The sequence below is a fragment of the Myotis myotis genome, unplaced genomic scaffold (genome assembly GCF_014108235.1).
Source record: "Myotis myotis isolate mMyoMyo1 unplaced genomic scaffold, mMyoMyo1.p scaffold_m19_p_7, whole genome shotgun sequence".
NCBI lineage: Eukaryota > Metazoa > Chordata > Mammalia > Chiroptera > Vespertilionidae > Myotis > Myotis myotis.
Genome location: NW_023416379.1, coordinates 8,181,011 through 8,204,062, shown reverse-complemented (window position 1 = coordinate 8,204,062; position 23,052 = coordinate 8,181,011). Strand labels below are relative to the sequence as shown.

The 23,052-nt window shown below is 39.5% G+C and overlaps 1 protein-coding gene across 12 annotated transcripts in view; it reads right to left on the bottom strand.

Annotated features, from left to right (window-relative positions):
• The window catches only part of SYNE1 (spectrin repeat containing nuclear envelope protein 1), a 387,376-nt gene that overhangs the window by 292,553 nt on the left and 71,771 nt on the right, over positions 1 to 23,052 (bottom strand). For 11 of the 12 annotated variants that reach the window (XM_036316912.1, XM_036316911.1, XM_036316914.1 and 8 more), the window contains exons 4-6: positions 7,387 to 7,482; positions 3,444 to 3,527; positions 160 to 252 (exon numbers count right to left, since the gene is read on the bottom strand). In XM_036316912.1, coding sequence (XP_036172805.1) covers positions 160 to 252; positions 3,444 to 3,527; positions 7,387 to 7,482 — 273 coding nt within the window. Of the gene's footprint in view, positions 1 to 159; positions 253 to 3,443; positions 3,528 to 7,386; positions 7,483 to 10,128; positions 10,280 to 23,052 lie in introns of all 12 variants that reach the window. The other variant, XM_036316917.1, reaches the window with a different exon arrangement.

Below are 23,052 nucleotides of genomic sequence, written 5' to 3'. Positions count from 1 at the left end.
AATTCTGCTACCAAAAACCTATGTATGCGTGAAGGTCAGATTTCTGCCAGCTTGAGAATCAACCTCAAAAGTAAGACAAATGACAGCATTATTAAAATGCCCACCATTACTTCCCTCCATGACATTATATCAACTAGTAAGGGAGCTATGGCACAATACCTGGAAATAGAGAATAATGGTCCACACCAGTCCCAGAACTATTGAGGGTCGGCCATCAGCAATGTCAGTGGAGTTAATGTTGACTAATTTGATCTGTTTAAAAAGAAACACTGTGCTAGCAATGCACTAGAGATTATAACCCATTTAATTATGCAATGATGCGCACTATATTAGACATCAGTAAGACTTGGTCATGCCTGTGTAGTGATACACACGAGTAAGTAGGGTGAGCCATAATAAAAGCAACAAACACATGGTTTCAGTGGGAATTTCAGGAGCATTCATTAGGTGCACACAATAAAATTAACCACAAAATGAAATTAAAAACTTTAAATTGAAAAATATGACATCATGCAAGGGATTACCAACAAAATACCAGACAGAAAAAAAAAAAGGTTATTCATTACATTCAAAACTTGACTGGAACTTAAAAGAAACTGTGATGAATAATTTAAGAAGATGCACTTACTTTGAAGTTTGCTACCAAATAGCATGAAACTTATGTTCTCTTTTACCTATAAAAGTCAGGAGTTAAAAATTCTAAAATTTGTACTAACCGGTGATCCTCTGTACATGGACTGACATGAAAGGCAAAGGGAGAAGATGATATATACAAAAAATAATCTTTGAAAACCAGCATTATTTGTTCAAAGGGAATAAAAATATAGGAAGTAAATTTAGAGCATTATTTGCAGAATACATTTTAAAGACAAATGAAAGCCAAGAAGTAGTAAAGTAGAAAGAGACTGATAGTATTTAGTTCCCTATTTGGGGCATTGATAATTATAAATTATTCAAGACACATGTCAAAAAAGTTATTTCCTCAGTCCTAGCAAAATGAATTTTATCTCAGTCAATCACCATAGAATACAATTAGAACTACTTATCCTTTTCATAACCTCTAAACAAAGACCAAAATTAATAATAAAGTACTTCTTAAACTTCTAGCTCAATAATTCTCAGCCACAATTTCATTAGCTGTTTTATTAATTGCAGCACTGTTTCTGTTTGAATGATATTAGAAGAAATCTAAGTGCTCATTCATAGGGGAGTGGTTAAATAAACGCTGGTACATCCAGGCCATAGAATACTACGCAGCTGCGGAGATGAATGAGGAAGCTGTCCATGAACTGACTCGGATGGTTTCCAGGATATGCTGTGAAATTTAAAAAGCAAAGTGTGAGCCTGCATCAAGAGCACACTCCCCTCATGTCAAAAAGAAGGTGGTATATGAAGAAACATCTGCTCATCTGTGCAAAAGAAACGCAAGCATGATGAATGAGAAGCTAGTCTCCTAGACATGTGAAAGGAAATGCAAGGGAAAGAATGATAATGGAGAAGTAAGGATGAGGAAGGCACTTCTCTAAGTATAACTTTTGCTCTTACTAATGGAATCATAGTAATAATCTCATTCCACCCCTATCCCCCGCCCCCAAATTAGTCAACTAGAATGTGTGTGTTGGGGGGAGGTTCTGAAAAATGGGATATAACTCTATTTCAATGAGTAACACTAAAAGGGACAGGAAGAACGGAAGCAACCTAAGTAAATTTAGAAGCAGTCTTTGGACTGGATATTGTAATGATAAGGACCAAACGAACTGCACGCAAATACTGTTCTCCAGTTAGTCAATCTGTTTCTCACAGGGACATGGGCCAGCAATTCTGAAACTATTTTATGTGCATAATAGGGTTGAAAAATAAGTGAGTATATTGTAGATGACAGCTAGATTCTCATTGTAAGAGAAAGCAGAAACAAACACACATGGAAAACTAGAATAAACCTGTGGTGCTGAGTTGAAATATCAGTTTGAAATAATGGTTTATACACATGTATATAGAAGTATCAGTTTGAAACAATGGTTGATACACATGTATATAGAAGTATCAGTTTGAAATAATGGTTGATACACATGTATATAGAAGTATCAGTTTGAAATAATGGTTGATACACATGTATATAGAAGTATCAGTTTGAAATAATGGTTGATACACATGTATATAGAAGTATCAGTTTGAAATAATGGTTTATACACATGTATATAGAAGTATCAGTTTGAAATAATGGTTTATACACATGTATATAGAAGTATCAGTTTGAAACAATGGTTGATACACATGTACATGGGAGAAGTGAGTGAGCGCTTGAGAGAGATATCCCCAGGTTAGTGCACATATTTTCTAGATCTGTTTGGTGGGAGGCCTAGGAGCAGTGAAACCTCAGGAGCAATGAGCACACCTACTACTCAAATCTGGGCTTCTAAATGCCCTTTGCTAATAAAAGGACCCAAGCTTCCTTAGAGAAGGACTGGGGCAGGAAAATACAAGATACGCAGGAGCCAGACTGAAGCTTAATGGCCAAAACTTGAACAAACCAATAAATTAAAACTATAGAATAAAATAAATATCCACAAGTTTGTCCTAAAATAAGTAACTAAATAAATAATTAAAGGAAAAAAGAAAATAATTTCTTACATTACAAATGAGGGAAATATAAAATCACCATTAGGCAAACAGCACAGAAATAATTACTGAAGGTAATCAATGCTAAAATTAGTGAGCAAAGTTTAAGAATAAACAGAATATTAGCCTGATGTCAATGATCTCCCTTAAGTTCTTTCTCAGTTATAATATAAAGAGAAAATAATAATTTTACCATAAAAGAAACACAGCAAATGTCCTTACCATTGATCAGGATTAACATGACCAGCAATGAGACCTATCAGTATCCTATATCCACTAATATGATGCGCAGACAAGAATATATCACCTCCTTGGAATTCTTGCAAAATATGCATCACTTCAATATAATCATAAAATTGAGAAGCATTTTTCAAGATAACTGACCCCCCCAGTTATCAAAAGTGTCAAAGTTATGAAAGACTAGGAAAGAATGAACAAGTGCCATAGAGTGGAAGGGACAAATGGTCAAATGCAAGGTGTGTGATTCATTGTATCCTGAAGAGAAATAAGACATTGGGGGAAAACGGATGAAATCAGACTAATGTCTATGCTTTTAGTTCATAGTATCAGACCAACTTGAAGTTCTGTATTTTGATAACTGTACTCTGTAATGTACTTTTATAAGTTGTTAGAGGGAGGTGCATGAAGCGTAGACATGAAATCGTTGTACCCCTTTTTGCCACTTTTCTGTAAATCTAAAATTATTTTTACAATAATACTGCATGTGTATGTAGATCATATGCAGAGTTTTCACTCTGCAGCCAATATTGAAAACATCTGTATGCCCACGCCTTCTTCAAGTGTTTTGGTTTTGCCTCTCTTACCCTCCTTCCTTCTAGGAACTTCAGCGCGGTGCCAATGTTAGCCACAGCGTGGATCCGCTTCATACGGCGTCCTTGCTCACACGGCTATGAAAAGAGGACAGGAATAGATCAAAATGTACACATTCAGGAGATGGCTCAATAAAAGATAAAGAAATAAAAAGAGACTTAAAAGATCTATTTAAGTGTATTTAAACATACTTGGAGAATACTCAAGAACAACCAGCATTACTTAATTTCTATAAAGATGGGCAGGTATAGGAAGGGGCATTATCCACACAGCACCTTAAAAGTTTACTGATATACTCAATAAAGGCCTTTCAGGTTTCTGTATGTCTTAGAGTGGAAATTCACAAAATTCCTATGCTGTCTACTGACACTGTCATCCTATAAAGTAGGAAATCTATATATATGAAACCCTAAGGCGACTGGCTGACCAGCCGATAACTGTGATACACATTGACCACCAGGGGGCAGATGCTTAACACACAGGCATGGAGACATGGAACAAACTGATGAATCTCAGAGGGAAGGGGGTAGGGGGAAAGGCAGGGATAGATTAACCAAAGATCTTATATGCATACTAGAGGCCTGGTGCACAGATCTGTACACCAGTGGGGTCCTTCGGCCTGGCCTACGGGGATTGGGCCAAAACCAGCTCTCCAACATTCCCTGAGAGGTCCCGGATTGCAAGAGGGCACATGCCAGGCCGAGGGACCCAATGGTGCATGAATCTGTGCACCGGGCCTCTACTATTTATATGAAAAGTAGCCTTTATGTGAGGGCCTGGGGTATACAGGAAATCTCTGTACTTTTCTTGTAAATTTGTTGTAAATCCGAAACTACTCTAAAAAAAATTAAGTCTTTGAAAAGGTACTCTTGGTAACCCACCATTTTTTTTCAGTTATACTGACATGAAAGGTTATTGACAATGTTATAACATTTCTAGATTTAGATGATCTAAATATACAGGCCAAGGTTAAAATGTAGGATTGTGAGAATGAAAATATTATCTACACAAATGTATGTTCTGATTACTTATGTCTGAGTTACTAAAATTATCATGTGCTTTCTATGTACCACAATGCTAATTTTAAAACTCAAAATAATTTAAATAATGTAGATAGGATTAGCCTCCTTTACATTGATAGGAACCAAGTGGATAATTGAGGTGAAGTAATGTCTCCATTATTGCATAGCTGGTAAACTGGTTTCCTTCCCTTGACACCAGACCCTAACTAATCTCCCATTGCAGCTCAAGCCGAGTACCTTTTACTTCCCAATTATAGTGTACTAGGCAAACAATAGTATGATATTCTAAACAAATATTTAAATAGAAAATTTACTTTTTACATTTTTGACTTTTATTTATTCCTTACTTTGGAACCTCTGTTATCCATGACATAGTCTTACCATTGACCCACACATGGCCCATTTATTTCCTTGTTTGTTTGTTTGTTTGTTTGTTTTTAATCCTCACCCGAGGATATTTTTCCTTTGATCTTTTAGAGAGAGTGCAAGAGGGAGGGAAGGACAGAGAGAAACATTGAAGTGAGAGAAACACATCAATTGGTTGCCTCCTGCGTGTGTCCTGACCAGGGCCCGGCCAGGGAGAACCTGCAAGCAAGGTATGTGCCCTTTGGTCTGCAGGCCCACACTCTATCCACTGAGCCAAACCGGCTAGGGCTAGTTATTTATTTAATTAGTTATTTTTTTATAATGTAAAAAGCACCTACAAACCTGCCAACTGAACAAAGCCAGGATCCAGAAATTACATATAAAAAGCAATAACGCCATCATTCAGTTCATTCATCTATCTGCCTTCCTACATCCATGGCAACCATCACAATAAATCTAGTCCAATGCCTTTCTTTTATATAGATTCATTTCATATATATGCATTATTAAAAATAATATTTTTTTTTAGTTTTTACATTTATATAAAGGTTATCACTGCATTAATCTTTTGAGACTTATTTTTCCACATAATATTTTATTCCTAAGGTTCATCGAAGTCATTGCCTGTCACTGTATTTCATTCATTTTGACAGCTATATTATGTGCCATGTAACTCCTCTCCTTTTGAAGTGACTCTGGGTTATTTTCAGGTTATGTCTGTTTTGACCTATGCTAATGTGCAATGGCAGAATTACACTGGCACTTAGAATAGTATACTTCTTAAATACATCCATTTGAATTGTAATAAGGTTTCCTTCAACCTTCTAGGAAATAGCATAATTCAGGAGGATATATACACATGACCAGCTATATGTGGCAATCAAGGGAGTATGTATTTCAGCTCAATGCCTCTTACACCCTAACACTTATCCAGCGTATGTAGTTCATGCATACATCTGTATCTTCCAAACTGGCTGTTCATGTGTCTTGTTCGATTTCCCCCAAAGCAGAGCCTGAGGAAAGGACTTGGCTGCCTGTAGTTCATTGGGGAGCTGATCCCAGGAAGCAAGAGTGAGGATTCGTGAAAAGTGAAACAAGGAAGTGGGAAAAGCTAACGAAGGGTGTGCTCTGGAGGGTCCCACTGTGGGCAACTGGGCTTGGTTCCCCTGCGGGTCCCACTGGGCGCTCTATGAGATCTGTAAAATTGGCCTCAGAACCATTCCTCCTGCAAGTGCCCGGCTGGAGCATTTACTCAGGGACTCCCACTGCCATTGGTTGAGGGTCCTCTGGGACCGTTAACTCTCCTATACTTGAGGGCTGCCTGGTGCAATCTGTGGCTCTGATAAGCCCGGAGGGCAGAATCCCAGCGATATGCTACCAGTGCTTGAGATCCGATGCTGGTGGGGGGCCTGGGTAACGCCCACCACTGCGTGGCTGAAATCAGACGTGACCAGAGGTGGCATCCAGGCCACGGGAAGCATCTGCTAGGAATCAAACTAGAAAATGACTTACACAACATTACTATCAGTTTGTGTGTTTCAATAAGCAACCTCTTCCAAAAGCTCTTTTGAGGACTCTCTTCACAACATTAACTAGAAATTTTATGTTCAGGCAAAGCAATTAAAAACCCCACTAAGTTACCCAAGAAATAATGATTGTGTAGCACCTGCCAAGATGCAATAGATACAGAAAAAGGTAAGTACTCCCAATTTTGAACCCTTTGTATACAACATGATGAAGACCATTTCCTGAGCTGCTTTCTCTAATTATGGTAAACAGAACTTATAATAGCTCATGTCTGCAAACTACTTATTTCTCTCTCACTCTGAAATAAAAATGAATATAATCCAGAAAAAGAATATTGTATGATTTGAGTACTGGAGGAAAAACGCAGCGCTCACTGTCAGTGTTGTTTTGCACTCGGCCGCTTTCGCTGTGTCTGAAAGCAAACGATCCAGAACGTGCTGTTCCTGTGAAAGCACTGGTGTTGGAGGGTGGCCACAAGCTTATGAAAAATTGCCGCGTTGATTTCAGCTCACTTTTCAACAAAGGGCTATGTAAACACACCAGGATGGACCGACACTCCTTTCCACATGGCAAGCTAAGCTAACGCTCGCTAACAAGTGAGGTAGATGTCCGTGTGCAACCAAGCTGCCTGGGTACCACACGGATGCAAGAGTTAACCATGATTGACTGACTACGGAGGAGGTCTCTGCTCTTAATTCTAAGGTTGCTGCTACTGTATACACTGTTTTACACCTACTGTATACACTGTTTTACACCTACTGTATACACTGTTTTACACACTACTGTATACACTGTTTTACACCTACTGTATACACACTACTAAACGTGTGAGGGAACAAGAAAGGGGATGTATTCCTTGCTCCCAGAAGTGACCAATAGACTAGTGTTTCCTGCATCTTACTGACTACAAGAGAGAAAAACTTTATCTTATGAGGGCAGAGTCCCTTCCACTCCCAGCTCCACCGCCACCAATTCCAGATGGGAAGAATTCAATGAGTCTGGTCACAGAAAAAATTCTTACCAGTTTCTGCCCAGACAGGACTTCCAGGAGAGCAAGCAGCTTAACACCATCTTTCATGTCTTCAAAAAGATCTTCTACCACCAGTGCAGGTTTCCGCTATAAAGTTAAAAAAAGGAATAAATGCAAAACCTGCTTGTCCCTTTCTGTCAGACCTTTGCTACTCATCGTGGTGAAATTTATAGGGAGATTTCTAAAATACCTAAATGATTTACCTTGGATATGATTGGCAATTACCTTTTGATAGCTGTAAGGAGAAAAACAATCCTTTGGAGACAAACTTAACATTCAAAAACTTCGGGAGACTTGATGCTGGGGCTTTCACACGCATACAAGCATCTTTCCAGAAAAGGATTTTGTCAAGGATGGGCGGTGTGGAATAAGGGAAGGGAAAGAGGGCGCTCTCAGTGCAAAAGATGGGAGACATGACAGCAGGGCCTAAGAGGGGAGCAGGAGGTGCCGCCGCTAAACTGGACCAAACTTCCCACTTCACTGAGCGAGCATCCTGGTACTTCTGGGTTTGAACCAGGTGCCGGCCTCCAGAGGACACTCTCTCTAGGTGAACTCCTAGCTCAGTGACCTGCAGTGGGAGCCCTGTTAGCACAGGCAAGGGCACAGCTTTCACCTCTGGCAGGTCAGCTGGCTGTGTTCTGTTTCACAGCCTGGCAAACCTTCTCTCACCGTGTGGCTTTGAACTCAGAGGATCCTAAGTGCAAGAACACAGACTAACCAGGGCAAAAGCATCAGCCCCACTGGAAAAAGAAATCAACGCCCACTTACAATTCATAGAGGGTCTTATTGTTTATGAAGATCATTAAAATACTTAATATGCTGGGGTTCATTGACCTTGAATTAAGGTCTGTGTTGGATCAGAAGAAAGTAAAGAAGTGATGATGCTCATCAGATTTCTCATAGAATAATGTTTTTTTCTATGTATCACCTGGGTTCAATCTCTATAGTTTTTCTGATTCTGAGTCATGTTAAAGGCCCGATGCTGGATTCCTGACTTTCAATTTTCTCTCTTTAAAAGAAGAGATTTTTATGTAGCCAAATGTTTTATTGAAATGTGACTTTTTTCGCTACACACTGACATGAAGCATTTACATTTCTCTTATGACTGCATGAATTATTCTCTGAATGGTGCAATTCCAATTTTAAACACATTTCTCTCTCTTTATAAATTGAAGGGCTGAATACATTTTGTTCTCATGCTGTGGAATACATGTTCAAAAATAACAGTTTTCATTGGTAATCATTCTCTTTTAAATTCCACTGTTGACACTGCTTATTATTCATGTAGCAAAAATGTAATAGTGACTTTATATTCTAAGCATATAAATAAAATTATTCAGGATAAAATGAGCCATTGCAATGGAAACTATTCCATGTAATAAGAGTCAAAATTATTGTGTGAGCTATACATAACCATTAGAAATATGGCCTACTTATCACTGCAAATGTCCATTTGCATCTTAAAATTTAAATACAGTTGAAAATGAGGAAAAAGTCCATACATATGTCATATATTCAGTGAACAAATAAAAATAAAGTTTTTCACAGATTGTGTTAACCTGAAAATATATAAAGAAAATTGAAGTGGAGAATTTTCATGAAATAATAAATATGCCAAGACATTTGATCCCCAAAAGCAATAAACTGCATCCACACGTCCATTTTGCCTTAAACATACGCAGGCCTGTGCCACTCCGCAGGACATTTTCTCTGGACCTCATTCCTGCCTGTCCTGCTTCTCCTCTACCGTGCTCACTGCTTCCTTCCCTGCCAGCTGCTCTTGCCCAGCTCCTGGGAGCGGCCCTCACACCAGCAGTGACCACTGAGCCGTCCCGTCGCCCACTGGCCTTTCTGGTTTCAGCTTTGCTGGTGCCATCGTCCCCTTGATCTGCTCCTCCCAAAACCTCTTTGGCCAGCTTGCCTGGCATTTAGGCCTCTTTTCCTCCTCTCTCTCTCTTTTGTTCCTGTCTACGGCCAATCACCAAACCCAATCCCATCTTCTCTGGTCTTTAAGAAACTGTGCCTGGGTGGGCACAGCCCTTCAACCCTTCCGCAAGTGTCCTCTCCTGGACACTGTTGAGCATGTGGTAGGCACTCACTGTGTGCTGCAGGCTAACTGAAGGAATGTAATTTTCTCTCACTGAACCCTTAAATGTGGTATATACATACATACATACACATATACATACATACATACACATATACATATACATACACATATACATATACATACACATATACATACACATATACATACACATATACATACACATACACATATACATATACATACACATATACATATACATACACATATACATACACATATACATACACATACACATATACATATACATACACATATACATATACATACACATATACATACACATATACATACACATACACATATACATATACATACACATATACATATACATACACATATACATACATATACATACACATATACATACACATATACATATACATACACATATACATATACATACACATATACATACACATATACATACACATACACATATACATATACATACACATATACATATACATACACATATACATACACATATACATACACATACACATATACATATACATACACATATACATACACATACACATATACATACACATATACATATACATACACATATACATATACATACACATATACATATACATACACATATACATACATATACATACATTATGGGCAAAGAAAAATGGTCTCCGGGTTCTAGGCAATCACAGACTCTCACACAACACAGACCTAGACGTGTCTTGTTTCTGAATTCCTTGGTCACAGTAGGAGCTCATTAAACACTTGTTGAAGGAATGAATGAATGAATTTTTCAGTCTGTGCACGGAAAAGAAGAGTAGATGAATTTATTTGAACACAAATACCTAGAATACCTTTACTTTCCTCTTTTTCTTCTTAGCAAATTCCTGGTCAGTTTTCATCACTCAGTTTATATGTAATCTTTTTCAGTTATTCAACTAGAAGTAACTACTTCTTCTGTCCCAAGTATGCTGTTCAGATGACAAGGATCACATTCTTTTATAGTTAGCTATTACAAACCTGTGGCCCCAGTGACTCAGATCACGAGAAGTCGGATTTATCTTTATATACTTAGTACCGGGCACAGTGCTCAGCCAGTAAATATGTAGTTAATGACTAAAACGCACTCAGCAGGGGTATTTACAAATATCTTTTGGAATCTTAGGGAGGAGATAGGCACAAATAAAATCATAATGCCAAAATCTCTCTTTTTGTGGGAAATATGAGCTGTTTCTGAAAAATTTCCCACAGTGTCTTCTTACACAAAAAGAGGTGCAGTCTGAGGGCTATCAACACACAAAACAGAGGCAGAGCAGCATCGAACAGACTGTCAAATGACAGCGGGAAGGCTGGGGAGGGTTGGGGGGGGGCGTTAAGAGATCAACCGAAGAACTTGTATGCATGCATATAAGCATAACCAATGGACACAAGACACTGGGGGGTAGGGGAGGCTGGGGGAAGGTCAAGGGGGAAAAAAAGAAGGAGACATATGTAATACTCTTTTTAATACCTTAAGCAATAAAAAAAAATTAAAAAGAAACACACAGAAATTAGGGAAAATATGTCCATTTAAAATAAAAACGCTTATGCCAATTTAATTAGTAATATATAGGTCTTATATTTTAAGCACACTGAATTACAGGATCTAGCATTATGTAATCAATTCTTTATTTAATACATCAACAAGTAAAAGAGGGAGAAAATAAACCTCTGGCCAACATACTGCAAAGAGTTGGCAAAAGTAAACACTAATGAATGATTATATATACATATATATATATATATATATATATATATATATATATATATATATATAATTTCAGAAAGAAAGGGAGAGGGAGACAGAGATATAAACATCAATGATGAGAGAGAATCATTGATTGTCTGCCTCCTGTACTCCCCCTACTGATGATCAAGCCTTTAACTGGGGCACATGCCCTGACAGGGAATTGAATTGTGACCTCCTGGTTCACAGGTCAACGCTCAACCACCGAGCACATTGGCCCAACTAGTGAATGATCTTTATATTTCTACAAGCACTCTCCAACTGCACATAAGTATTGTGTGAAACCAAAACACAAAACAAAACAAAAACAACTCCTCCATTTATCAAAAATTACATGAGAATAAAAAAGTCCTACTAATGATTGAACAAGCTGAACAAGCTGTGTCCTTTCGCAGTCTGAGACCCCTTGGGGGATGTCTATCTGCTGGCGTAGGCCCGCTCCCTGGGGAATTGGGCCTAAGCTGGCAGTCAGAGATCCCTCTGGCAGTCCAGGAGCCCTTGGGGGATGTCCATTTGCCAGCGGGAAGCAGGCCTAAGCTGCAGTTGGACATCCTTAGCGCTGCTAAGGAGGCGGGAGAGGCTCCTGCCACCACCGCTGTGCTGGCAGCCATCAGCCTGGCTTGTGGCTGAGCAGAGCTCCCCCTGTGGGAGCGCACTGACCACCAGGGGGCAGCTCCTGCATTGAGCGTCTGCCCCCTGGTGGTCAGTGTGTGTCATAGTGACCAGTCATTCCCAGTCATTCTGCTGTTAGGGTCAATTTGCATATTACCCTTTTATTATATAGGATAGAGGCCTGGTGCATGGGTGAAGGCTGGCTGGTTTTCCCTGAAGGGTGTCCCGGATCAGGGTGGGGGGTCCTGCTGGGGTGCCTGGCCAGCCTGGGTGAGGGGCTGAGGGCTGTTTGTAGGCTGGCCACACCCCCTTCAGGTTGGAAGTCCCCGCTGAGCCAGCCTGGGTGAGGCACTGAGGGCTGTTTGCAGGCTGGCCACAGCCCCTTCAGGGTGGGGGGGTCCCACTGGGGTGCCTGGTCAGCCTAGGTGAAGGGCTGAGGGCCGTTTTCAGGCTTCCCACACCCCCTTCAGGGTGGGGGTCCCTGCTGGGGTGCCTGGCCAGCCTAGGTGAGGGGCTGATGGCCATTTTCAGGTTGGCCACAGCAGTGGGCTGGAAGCAGGTATCTGGGATTTATTTATCTTCTATAATTGATACTTTGTAGCCTTGAGCACAGCTCAGGGCAGGCAGGGCAGGTGGGGAGCTTGGCTTTCTCCATCGCCGGGGACAACCCAAGCCTCCTGCTTGCTCCAGCTCCATGGCCACCGCCATCTTAGTTGGGTTAATTTGCATATCTGCTCCTGATTGGCTTGTGGGCGTGGTTGGTTTGTGGGCATGGCTTGTGGGTGTAGCAGAGGTACGGTCAATTTGCATGTTTCTATTTTATTAGTTTAGATAACAACTGATCAATAAGAGGAGACCTGTAGTATTGTGGCTGCTCATACTGTTTTGTGTGTGGCAGTGTTATATCATACTTTTTTTTGTGTGTGCAATGTTATAATAGAAAACCTCCCAGCTAACATGTCTCTCCTGTCACATATGTAAGCACTTATGGCGCCAATCTGATTACTGTGGTAGATTCAGGTCACGGTCCTGGAAGCCAAGAGGGAGATTCAGAAAGGAGGACAATTTATTGGAGTCTGACTTAACGGAAAATAAAGATAATGTGGTTTTGTTGCTCACCAATTTGCAGTTTCGGGCACTAGATAGAGATCTATAAGGCACTTTTCAAGAGCACAATTATCTTTTTTTATTATTATTATTAAGATAAAATTATGAAAAACTTTTTTTGGTAAAGTGTTTGGAAAAATTCTCTTCCTCTTGGCCCTGTCAGCCACATTCAGATACTCTACAGATATTCATGCTGAATCTGAGGTCATTAGGAGAATGGCACCTCCTGACTGGGTGAGGGAGACGGAGATGGGAGAGAAGGAAAGGAGAAAGAGGTACGTGCCTCTGTGGCTTCCCCTTCTAGAAGCTCTCCTCAAACTAGGCTTAAACTCTAGTTCTGGCTCTAAGAGGATCGCCTGGTCTCTAAAAGTCTCTAGCAACTCGGGGAAAATGCGCATGCTCTGTGCGAGAGTATATCTCGGTGTTAACTCATGATTGGAGCAGATGTTACAGCATTTTTCTCTCTTTTTCCTTCTGTCCCTTTATTGTTGTTATGTAGCCCCTTTAATGACATGTAATGAGATTCACTTCCTTTCTCTTAAGACTTAAAAGAGATCAAATGTTTCTCCTTGAACTTTATGAAATATTTGAATATCCAGGTATAATTTTTACTATTTCCTGCATTTGGGGAAAATATTCTTCAACATGTGTGTGAATAACTTGTGTCACTTTACTAGTCTATAAACACCAATACATATTTAACCCTTCTCATCTATTTTCATATTTTTATTCATCAAAGGATGGCCATGTTTGCCATGTGACATGTTGATTTTATGCCCCTAGAAACAATTATATTAATTAGGGGGGAAGGATTAAGAGAATAATTTTTATGAAAAAGAAATATCAGACATAGATATTAGCTATTTGGCATAATTTTTTTTTTTAATTCTCACACTTAAAATATTGTATATGAAATAAAAACTGTTGGCACATAAAGTGAATATGGCTACTATTACAGACTACGTTTATAAATTCCAATGTTTACTAGATGTTTCTGTGGCTTAGACATTTATACATTCTAATTTAGTAGATGTTTTGATAGGGACGAAAGAGGGAAGAGAAGGAGAAAGAAGAGTAGGAAAGGATGAATAATATATTGTTAAATGCCTCAATGTGCCAAGCACTATTCTGAGGGATTGTAAAAGTTACTGGTATCTCATTTAATATTCATAACCACTGTGTATGGGAGTATCACCCCCTCTTTAAAAGCAAGGAATCAATCTCAGAGAGGTGAAGCCATTGGCCTAGATCACACCCAGTAAATGACTAGATTTGAGCCCAGGTTTATTATTCTTTGAGCCACCTTGTTAGGCAGGAAGCTTAGTGTAAAAATGAACATTAAAGTTTTTTTCTGAATAATGCACAAATCTATAAATGTGGTTTTTAAATTTAATATCAATATAAAATAATATTGACTAATCAGCTTAAATGTCTGCATTCTACTAGACACATTGTTAGATTATTACAGTGACAGGACACGGGTTGGAATCAGCGCAGGTGAAAGATCACAGAGAGAAGCTCGGGAGAAACCACGTGCGAGCTTCCAGAGGGGAGGGGCCTGTGCCCTTCCCGTGGAATTGCGCAGGGCCGGGCTTAATTTCCCATGCTTCCATGCTGACTTCAGCTTCTCCAGCGCCATCTCTTCCCCATCCCTGTTCCCCCCAAAGCAGGTGTTCACCATAAAACACATCATTAAGGTAAACTTATCAAAGAGGAGCAACATGGCCCAAGGCCTCTGGTAGGCAAAACACTCTTTACAGGTGTCATCTTCCAAGTGCTCAGAGGTTAGCTCACAGGAGCAAGTCAAGGCCATTCTTTCAGACATGGCTTTATTTGAAATGTACAGGCTTTGAGCAACCAGGTCTGCTGAGTTAATTCTTTTCTGCCCGGTCAGCATTTCCCTCCATACCCTGATGCACCCAGAATCTTTTTAATAGATCTCACTTCTTGGCATCTAAAGTCAATGGAACAGACTGTGGAATCTCAGAGGGAAGGTGAGGGAGGATGGGTAGGTGGGAAGAGATCAACCAAAGAACTTGTATGCATATATGCATAACCTATGGACTCAGATAATGGGGTGGTGAAGGCCTGGGGTAGGGGATAGGGATAGGCTAGAAGAGGTCAATGGAGGAGAAAAGGGGACCTATGTAATTCTTTCAACAACAAAGATTTTAAAAACTAAAAAAAAATACATTTCATTCATTTGCAACAAATAAAGAACAACCGACATGTGTGTCTACTTTGTGATTACTGAGTAAGCACTGTTCTGAGTGTCATAATTTACATTGCAGTGCCCACCCACTCCCACTCCATGGATTCAAACAAGTAACCAAGGCTAAATTTATTTTTTATTCATAAGCCTCTGAATTTTTAGGGAAACCTGATGGTATTTGATGTAAGAAGATGTTTTATAATGTTTTGACCAATGAATATTGATAAAGGAAGAAGGTGAAAAGAGCTTACTGTAGATGAATAATTAAATACATACACACAACATTCCATAGGTAGGTAGGTAGGTAGGTAGGTAGATAGATAGATAGATAGATAGATAGATAGATAGATAGATAGGTGATGATAGGTAGATAGGAGCCATTTTGCATAGACAAGTGTATGCTTATATATCCAAAATTATAAAAATGTTAGCAGACTAAAATATCTTTATCATTTTTAACTTTGTAATAACAGGGCAACCATACGCACATCAATTAAGGTGAAAGAAGTTTTGGGTGTTAGACTGAAACCAGTAATATAAGAAGAAAGCAAACCTACTTTGAAACATTACTGGCATATCATCACTTTATCAGTAGATCTACACATCTGCTAGAATCTTAGAATCCCTTCGTGACAAACAGCCACTGAGGAAACCAACAGCATGTAAGATTTAGTCTTTGGCCAAGGAGAAGAGAAAATCACCTATCCCGTGCCAGGAGCAAGCCAGGTCGTCGTTCATCAGTAATACTTTCAGTCTCAGAACAAGCGGCAGCCTAGATGCTTTGTCCTCTTGGAGAAGAATCTCTCAAAGCCTTGTATTTCACACAAAAATAGCTACAGCATTTTATTCTAAAACACTAACTGCATATCCTGGGGTTTCAAATGCGTAATTGCTAGATACCCAGTCACCCCGGTAAAACTGAAGTGGAAAAGTTTAAAGGAACAGCCGATGGCACAGATAACTCTTTACTCCGGTCGGGACACACCCACCATTGAGCACCCTCAGGCTCTCTGGAAATGCCACAGTCATAGCCTGAGATAGTCCCAGATGGTGGGTAAAGCCATCCCAAGGCAAGGGCTGGTTCTCACGGTGTATTCTGTGCATCTTGAACCCTGTGTACACACAATGGCCCAGCACTCTTAGAGCCACAAACCACTCCCTCCGGTTTATAGAAATGTCAAGTAGGAACTATTTCACAGGCTGAGGGACAGAATATGGAAAAAATCCCAACCAGGACCAGTCTAGAATGTTCGCATGCTCTGATGGTTATCTGATGGGTGGGAGCAACAACAGGAACAGAGAGAGTGGGAAGGGAAGAGGGGTTGACCAACAGATGTGGAGCAAATTACCTCCCCCAAAGGTTGGCAGAGAGCCCACCACATGAAATGTGCAAACAAATGCCAAAGTAGCCTCAGACCAGATCGGTAAAATCATGATGCTAACCACAGACAGTAGCCAATGAAATAAAAGTAATTCCATATCTAAAAGGGTTTTTTTTTTTTTTTTGCTTTATTCAGAAAATCAAATTAGATTTTCCTAATATCTCCAGAAACCAGGTGAAGTAATTTAAGAATTTAATGTGTAATCTGTTTTTCTTTCTTCCCGTTTATAAAAGCACCATTGTGATTATTTTCCACCTCTAATTGGCAAAAGTGAGAAGATAGTTCCCGTTCTTGTTTCCTATGATAGAGCAATCATTTCCACTTCCTTAATTACTTCATTCAATTCCGAATAAATGTCCTAAAGGCGGTAACTGCCCTCCAGCCCATCTTTAAATCTGCTTGGAAAACTCTGCTCTTAACAACTTGCACATGAATAAAATTATTTTCATTTTGTATAAAAGAAACATAGATGAATGTTATTTGTTTGATTCCTCAAGTTATTTGTTTGATTCAGTACAAAGTTGGGGTTATTCTTAACCTCTTTTTTTCATACCTCAAATCAGATCCATCAACAAATCTGCTGACTTTATTTTCAAAATTCATCCAGAATCCAACCACTGCTCACCACCTCCACTGTTCTGTCCTGGTTCCAGACACTGGTCTCCTGACTGGATGATTTCAACAACCTTCTAATTCACCTTGCTCCTTCTGTCCTGGATCCTTCTCAGTCTACCCTCAAGAGAGCCACTTATTTGCCTTCCATCCATTTCCCTCCATCCTATATAATAAAAGTGTAGTATACAAATTGTCCCCTCAACCGAGAGTTCGACCATGGGGAGGGGCTGGCTGGGGGAAAGGAGTTGACCAGGGGGTAGGGCCAGCTAGGGGAAGGGAGGGAGTACCCAGTCAGCAGCCAGCAGCCACTAGGGACCATACCAGTGCACGAATTTTGTGCACTGGGCCTCTAGTTAGGATATAAGTGTCACAATGAAGGGGTTACTGTACTTTTTCTATTTTGATCACTGCTACATTCTCAGTACCTAGAATATTGCTGAACATAAAAACAGCACCTTAAAATAGTTATTGAATGAATGTACAAATAAATAAGATATTTCTAAAAGAAGGAACTTTGATAAATGTTATAAAAATGTTTATTAATCTGCATAAGCTTTGTTAGAACTATACTTATGTTATCAATAAATTAATATTTTATTAATAAGTTAATGATTGCTATATGTTTTGAAATGATAATTTTCCTTCATAACCTTTTAGTTACATATTTGGAAAGAATGGATTTATCAGTAGGTTTAGGATTACCAAGCTACAGTAGCCTTAGAAAAACAACTAAAGAATGGCTTCTGGAGTGAATTATTACATTTCCCTTTTGCTCGTTGCTTCTTTTCCTCCTCATCTTAGTTCATTAATGATCCCACCAAAGTGTGTACAGGAAACAGATGGGAGAAAATGCAGTCCTGAAAGTGTTTCATGTTAGCTTTAGGCACTGTTGGTGGAAAGACAACTGAAGAACAAAGCAGCCCCCAAAGTGATATTTTATGAATATGAAGATGACAATCGAAGTCATATTAGCCTAGGTTACTGAAAAAAAAATCATAGAAGTCAGAAATATTCCTTTTAAATAAGTGTATGAATGTCACTTGGTCAAAACAAAATGTACTCTTAATAGAACCTAGTATCAGTGGAATTGTGTGCCCCCCCCCCCCCCGGCCCGCCCCGCAAGCTATGTGAAAGTTTTAACCCCAGTACCTCAGAATGTGATCTTATTGGGAAACAGAATCTTCAGAGACTTAATCAAGTTAAAATGAGGACATCAGGACAGGTCTTAATCCACGATTCCTAGTGTCCTTATACAAAGGGGAAATTTGGACACAAACACAGAGAGGCACAGAGGCAGGACTAAGGCAACGCAGCAAACCAAGGAATGTGAAATCACACAGGCCGCCCCCAGCAGCTGGAAGAGGCAAGGAAGGCTTCTACCCAGAGTCTCAGGGAGCATGGCTATCTAGCCTCGAGAACTGGAGATAATCAACATCTCATTCTAAGCCACCTAGTATGTGGTACTTGGTTATGGCAGCCTGAGCAAACTAACACAGAACCTAACTAATCTTTTATGGTGCTTTTATTTTTTTAGTTCTAAAAAGTGAAAAATGCTCATATCATGCCTGAGGTCATCCTAAAATTACAGTGTTTCAAGTGCTCAGTGCCTGTCCTTAATAGCCGCAGTGATCTAAGGCAGGTGGATGGAGAAAAGGCTGTTTATTGCATATTGAAAGAGAAGCTCCATTTATAGACACACTAAACAAGGGCTATTTGAGACCTATTTTTTCCCCCAGAGGACATTTTGCCAAACTATAAATGTATTTCCCAGCCAACTCTCATAAAAAATGAATCAAGGGTGTTTAAATACAAATATAACATTCTATTTCATTTGTTAAAATGAAAGAAAATGCAAGAACTACAAGCACTTGATAAGAGTATAACCAATGTTAATGTCAAGGTTACTTATACTATCTTTTTCTAATTAAAAATCTAACTCATGAAAGTTTTTATGAAAACACATGTTTAATTGCTCTCTTTGGGGGCCAAGATGGCACTATATAATTACAATAGTGAACAGACCTTGCATAAAAATTGGGAATTTCCTAAGATAAAGCACTTTAAACATATGAAAGAACTAACATCTTTGAACTGTCAATTTTAAAAATATTCCAACATAAATGTTTTATTAAAAAATGCAAACTATTCTGTTAGATCTAAAAAGCATGTAACCATTTGGTGGGAATCCTCTCAAATTCAAGTCCACCCCTGAACTTGGGTGTCTCCAGGCCCATTCTTCCCATTCCCACGCTGGTCTCAGAGAAAAGGGAAGTCTCTCCTCTGCTCCAAATCTCCACCTCCACCTGTGCTCTTAAAAAAAAAAAAATAGCCCTAGCCAGTTCGGCTCAGTAGACAGAGCGTCGGCCTGCAGACTGAAGGGTCCCGGGTTCGATTCCTATCAAGGGCATGTATCTTGGTTGTGGGCACATCCCCAGTAGGGGGTGTGCAGGAGGCAGCTGGTCAATGTTTCTCTTTCATCGATGTTTCTGACTCTCTGTCCCTCTCCCTTCCTCTCTGCAAAAACTCAATACAATATATTTTAAAAATATATGTGTGTGTGTGTGTGTGTGTGTACACACACACATACACTAGAGGCATGGTGCACAAAATTTGTGCATGGGGGAGGGGGGTCCCTCAGCCCGGCCTGCACCCTTTCACAATTCAGGACCCCTCAGGGGATGCCTGACTACCAGTTTAGGTCCAATCCCTCTGGACATCCCTCTCGTAATCCGGGATCACTGGCTCCTAGCCACTTACCAGTCTGCCTGCCTGACCACCCCTAACCGCTCTGCCTGCCTGCCTCATTGCCCCTAACCACCCACCTGCCTGCCTCATTGCCACTAACTGCCTCTGCCTCAGGCCCCGCTGCTGTGGCTTCATCCAGAAGGATGTCCAGAATGACGTCCAGAAGACCATTCGGCTGTCTGGTCTAATTAACATATTATGCTATATATATATATATATATATATATATATATATATATAATAAATATAATATAATAATATAATATAATATATATATTATATTATATTATATTATATTATATTATATTATATTATATTATATATATATAATATCAGAGAGGAAAGGAGAGGGAGAGATAGAAACATCACTGATTAGAGAGAATCATTGATCAGCTGTCTCCTACACACTCCCTATTGGGATTGAGCCCGCAATCTGGGTCTATGCCCTTGACCGAAATCAAACACGGGATCCTTCAGTCCACAGGCCGATGCCCTACCCACTGAGCACCACCAGCTAGGGCTCCCCCTGTGCTCTGGATTTGTCTCCCACTCTGCCTCCTCGGGAGCCTGTGTCTCCAACATAACTTTCCTTTCCCCCATTCCAGCCTCTCTCTCTCAATGCCTGATCTGGGTCTTTTTCTCTGTTGCTACTCCACTCCTGGAACGCATGTTTTCAAGTATTCCAGAATATCTTCCATTTCCTTACTGCACCGCACTTGTTCTCACATCTCAACTTTTGAAAACATTGGTACCCAATCCCAGGCCATTTCTCAGGCTCCAGCATAAATGTTTCTTCCTGTGAAAGCCTGTTCGATGCCCTCCTTCAGATGACCTGGGTGGTTGGTTGTGTCTGCCATGTGCTCCCTGACACCCTACACTTCCCCTCTCATGGACTTTTCCACCCACACTTCACTGTGATTGTCTCTTCTGCAGACTGTCAGTTCCGCCATGGCACGGGCTACCCCTGCCTTTGTTTACCACTGTATCCAGGATGCCTTGCACAAAATAGGTGCTTGAAAAGTATCTGCTGCATGAAGAGCTAAATAAACAAATGACTCCTGGGAGTGTAACACAGTGGTTAGTGCCCAAGCTGAGGAGTCCTGGCATTGGGTTTTTCACACACTTGTTATGTACCTTAAGATTATTAATTAACTCTAAACTTCAACTTCATAATTTATAAAATGGTGGAGATAATACTTATATTTGATTATTGCCATGAGGATTAAGAAAAATAAAAGATAAAATTGATAAAGTGCAGTAAATGGAACATGGTAAGAGTTAATAAATGGCAGCCCTGAGATTCAGAGACATTTTTATCAATGGCTGCTGACAAGCTGGAGCTGAATGAGGACCTCCCTTTGAAAAACCATTACTCAAGATCAATATTGGGCTAATTAAAAAACAACACTACACCTTCTTTCATTGACAGAGCAAACAGAACAGAAAGATTCAGGTTTCTTTTCTCTCTCTCTCTCTCTCTCTCTCTTCTCCGTTAATCCTCACTGGAGGATATTTTTCCCACTGTGTTTAAAGAGAGTGGAAGGAAGTGAGAGGCAGAGAAAGAGAGAGAGAAAGAGAGAGAGAGAGAATCATTGATGTGAGCGAGACACATTGGTCGGTTGTCTCCCGCAGGTGCCCCCAAAGGACTGAGGATTGAACCTGCAACCCTTCAGTGCATAGCCAACACTGAGCCACAGTGGCCAGGGCTCAGGTTTCTTCTTGAAAAGGAAGAAAATTATAGGGTTCTTGTCTAAATATGAAGCCTTTTCCTGAAAGAAATTTTAAGGTATGTAAAATAAATACAACCCTTTAATTTTTGTTATTATTACATTATATGAACAATTTGTGATTTGCAATGTTTTGTACACTATGACAAATTTGAAATTCAAAAGTTCTATTTGAAAACAAAGCAACCCCCCAAAAATGAACAGATAATTGTATACACAAGTAATTGAATAATCTACATGTGTGCTAAAAATGGCACAAAAACACAGAAAGTTCTTGTTTTTCTTCCTACTTTTATAAGATTTTTGTTTTCAGCAAAGCATATTTTTGCAAACAGATTGCTCTCTTATTTCCACCCTATCTTCATACTGCTGTCATAATATTTATAGAGAGTTGTTGCAATAGAATAAAATGTCATTAGTAAGAGAGTTAATCATTTTAATTAGAAATAGTTTATTAGTTAGCAACTGAGAAAGCAGAGAAGAACAAAAATAAAAATTTCCCATAAAACCCTCCCAATTTCATCAAGTGGTCAATTTCCAAAGAAGATTTTGAGAAAAAAGGTAAAAACTTTCTAAATGAGTCTTTTAAATTGCCCTCTAAAATAAAAGTATATTTGTATTGTGTGTCCACCACCCATAGCAATATACTAGTACAGATGATGTATCATAGAAATGTACACTTGTAACCCATATAATATTATTAATCATTGTCACCTAAATAAATTGAATTTTAAAAAAATTTAAAGAAAATTTTAAAAAGTATTTTAGCTTTAGACAGTTTGGCTCAGTGGATGGAGCATCAGCTTGTGGACTGCAGTTCCCGGGCTCAATTCCAGTCAAGGGCACATACCTCAGTTGCAGGCTCGATCCCCCGCCCAGGTCAGGGTATGTGCGGGAGGCAACCAACCAATTGATGTGTCTCTCTCACATTTATGTTTCTCTCTCTCTGTCTTTACCCCTCCCTTCCGCTCTCTCTAAAAATCTATGGGAAAATATCCTTGGGCGAGGATTAACAAAAAAAGTATTTTAGTTTGCTTAAACTGTTTAAAGAAAGTATTGTAACAGCAAGACATGATCACACAATTTAGGATGAAATGGTTTATCATTCTAGATTAAATCCACAAAAATTCCCAGGACTGTTATGCTAAAGCTCTCAGACAACAGAGACTCTACAAAAGATTTACAACCTGCATTCTGGAAAAGAGTTGAAACTCTCATGTGTTTTCTTTCCTGCTGATATAGCACTTTTCTCTTTTCTTATTCTTAGAGATAAAATAACTTGTTACATAGCATGAGTAATAGGTGATTTAGGACTAATATCTTGAGTACCAGCATAAAAGTATTTTTGAGATGGGTCATTTTCTGACCTTTATTGGTAGATGCCA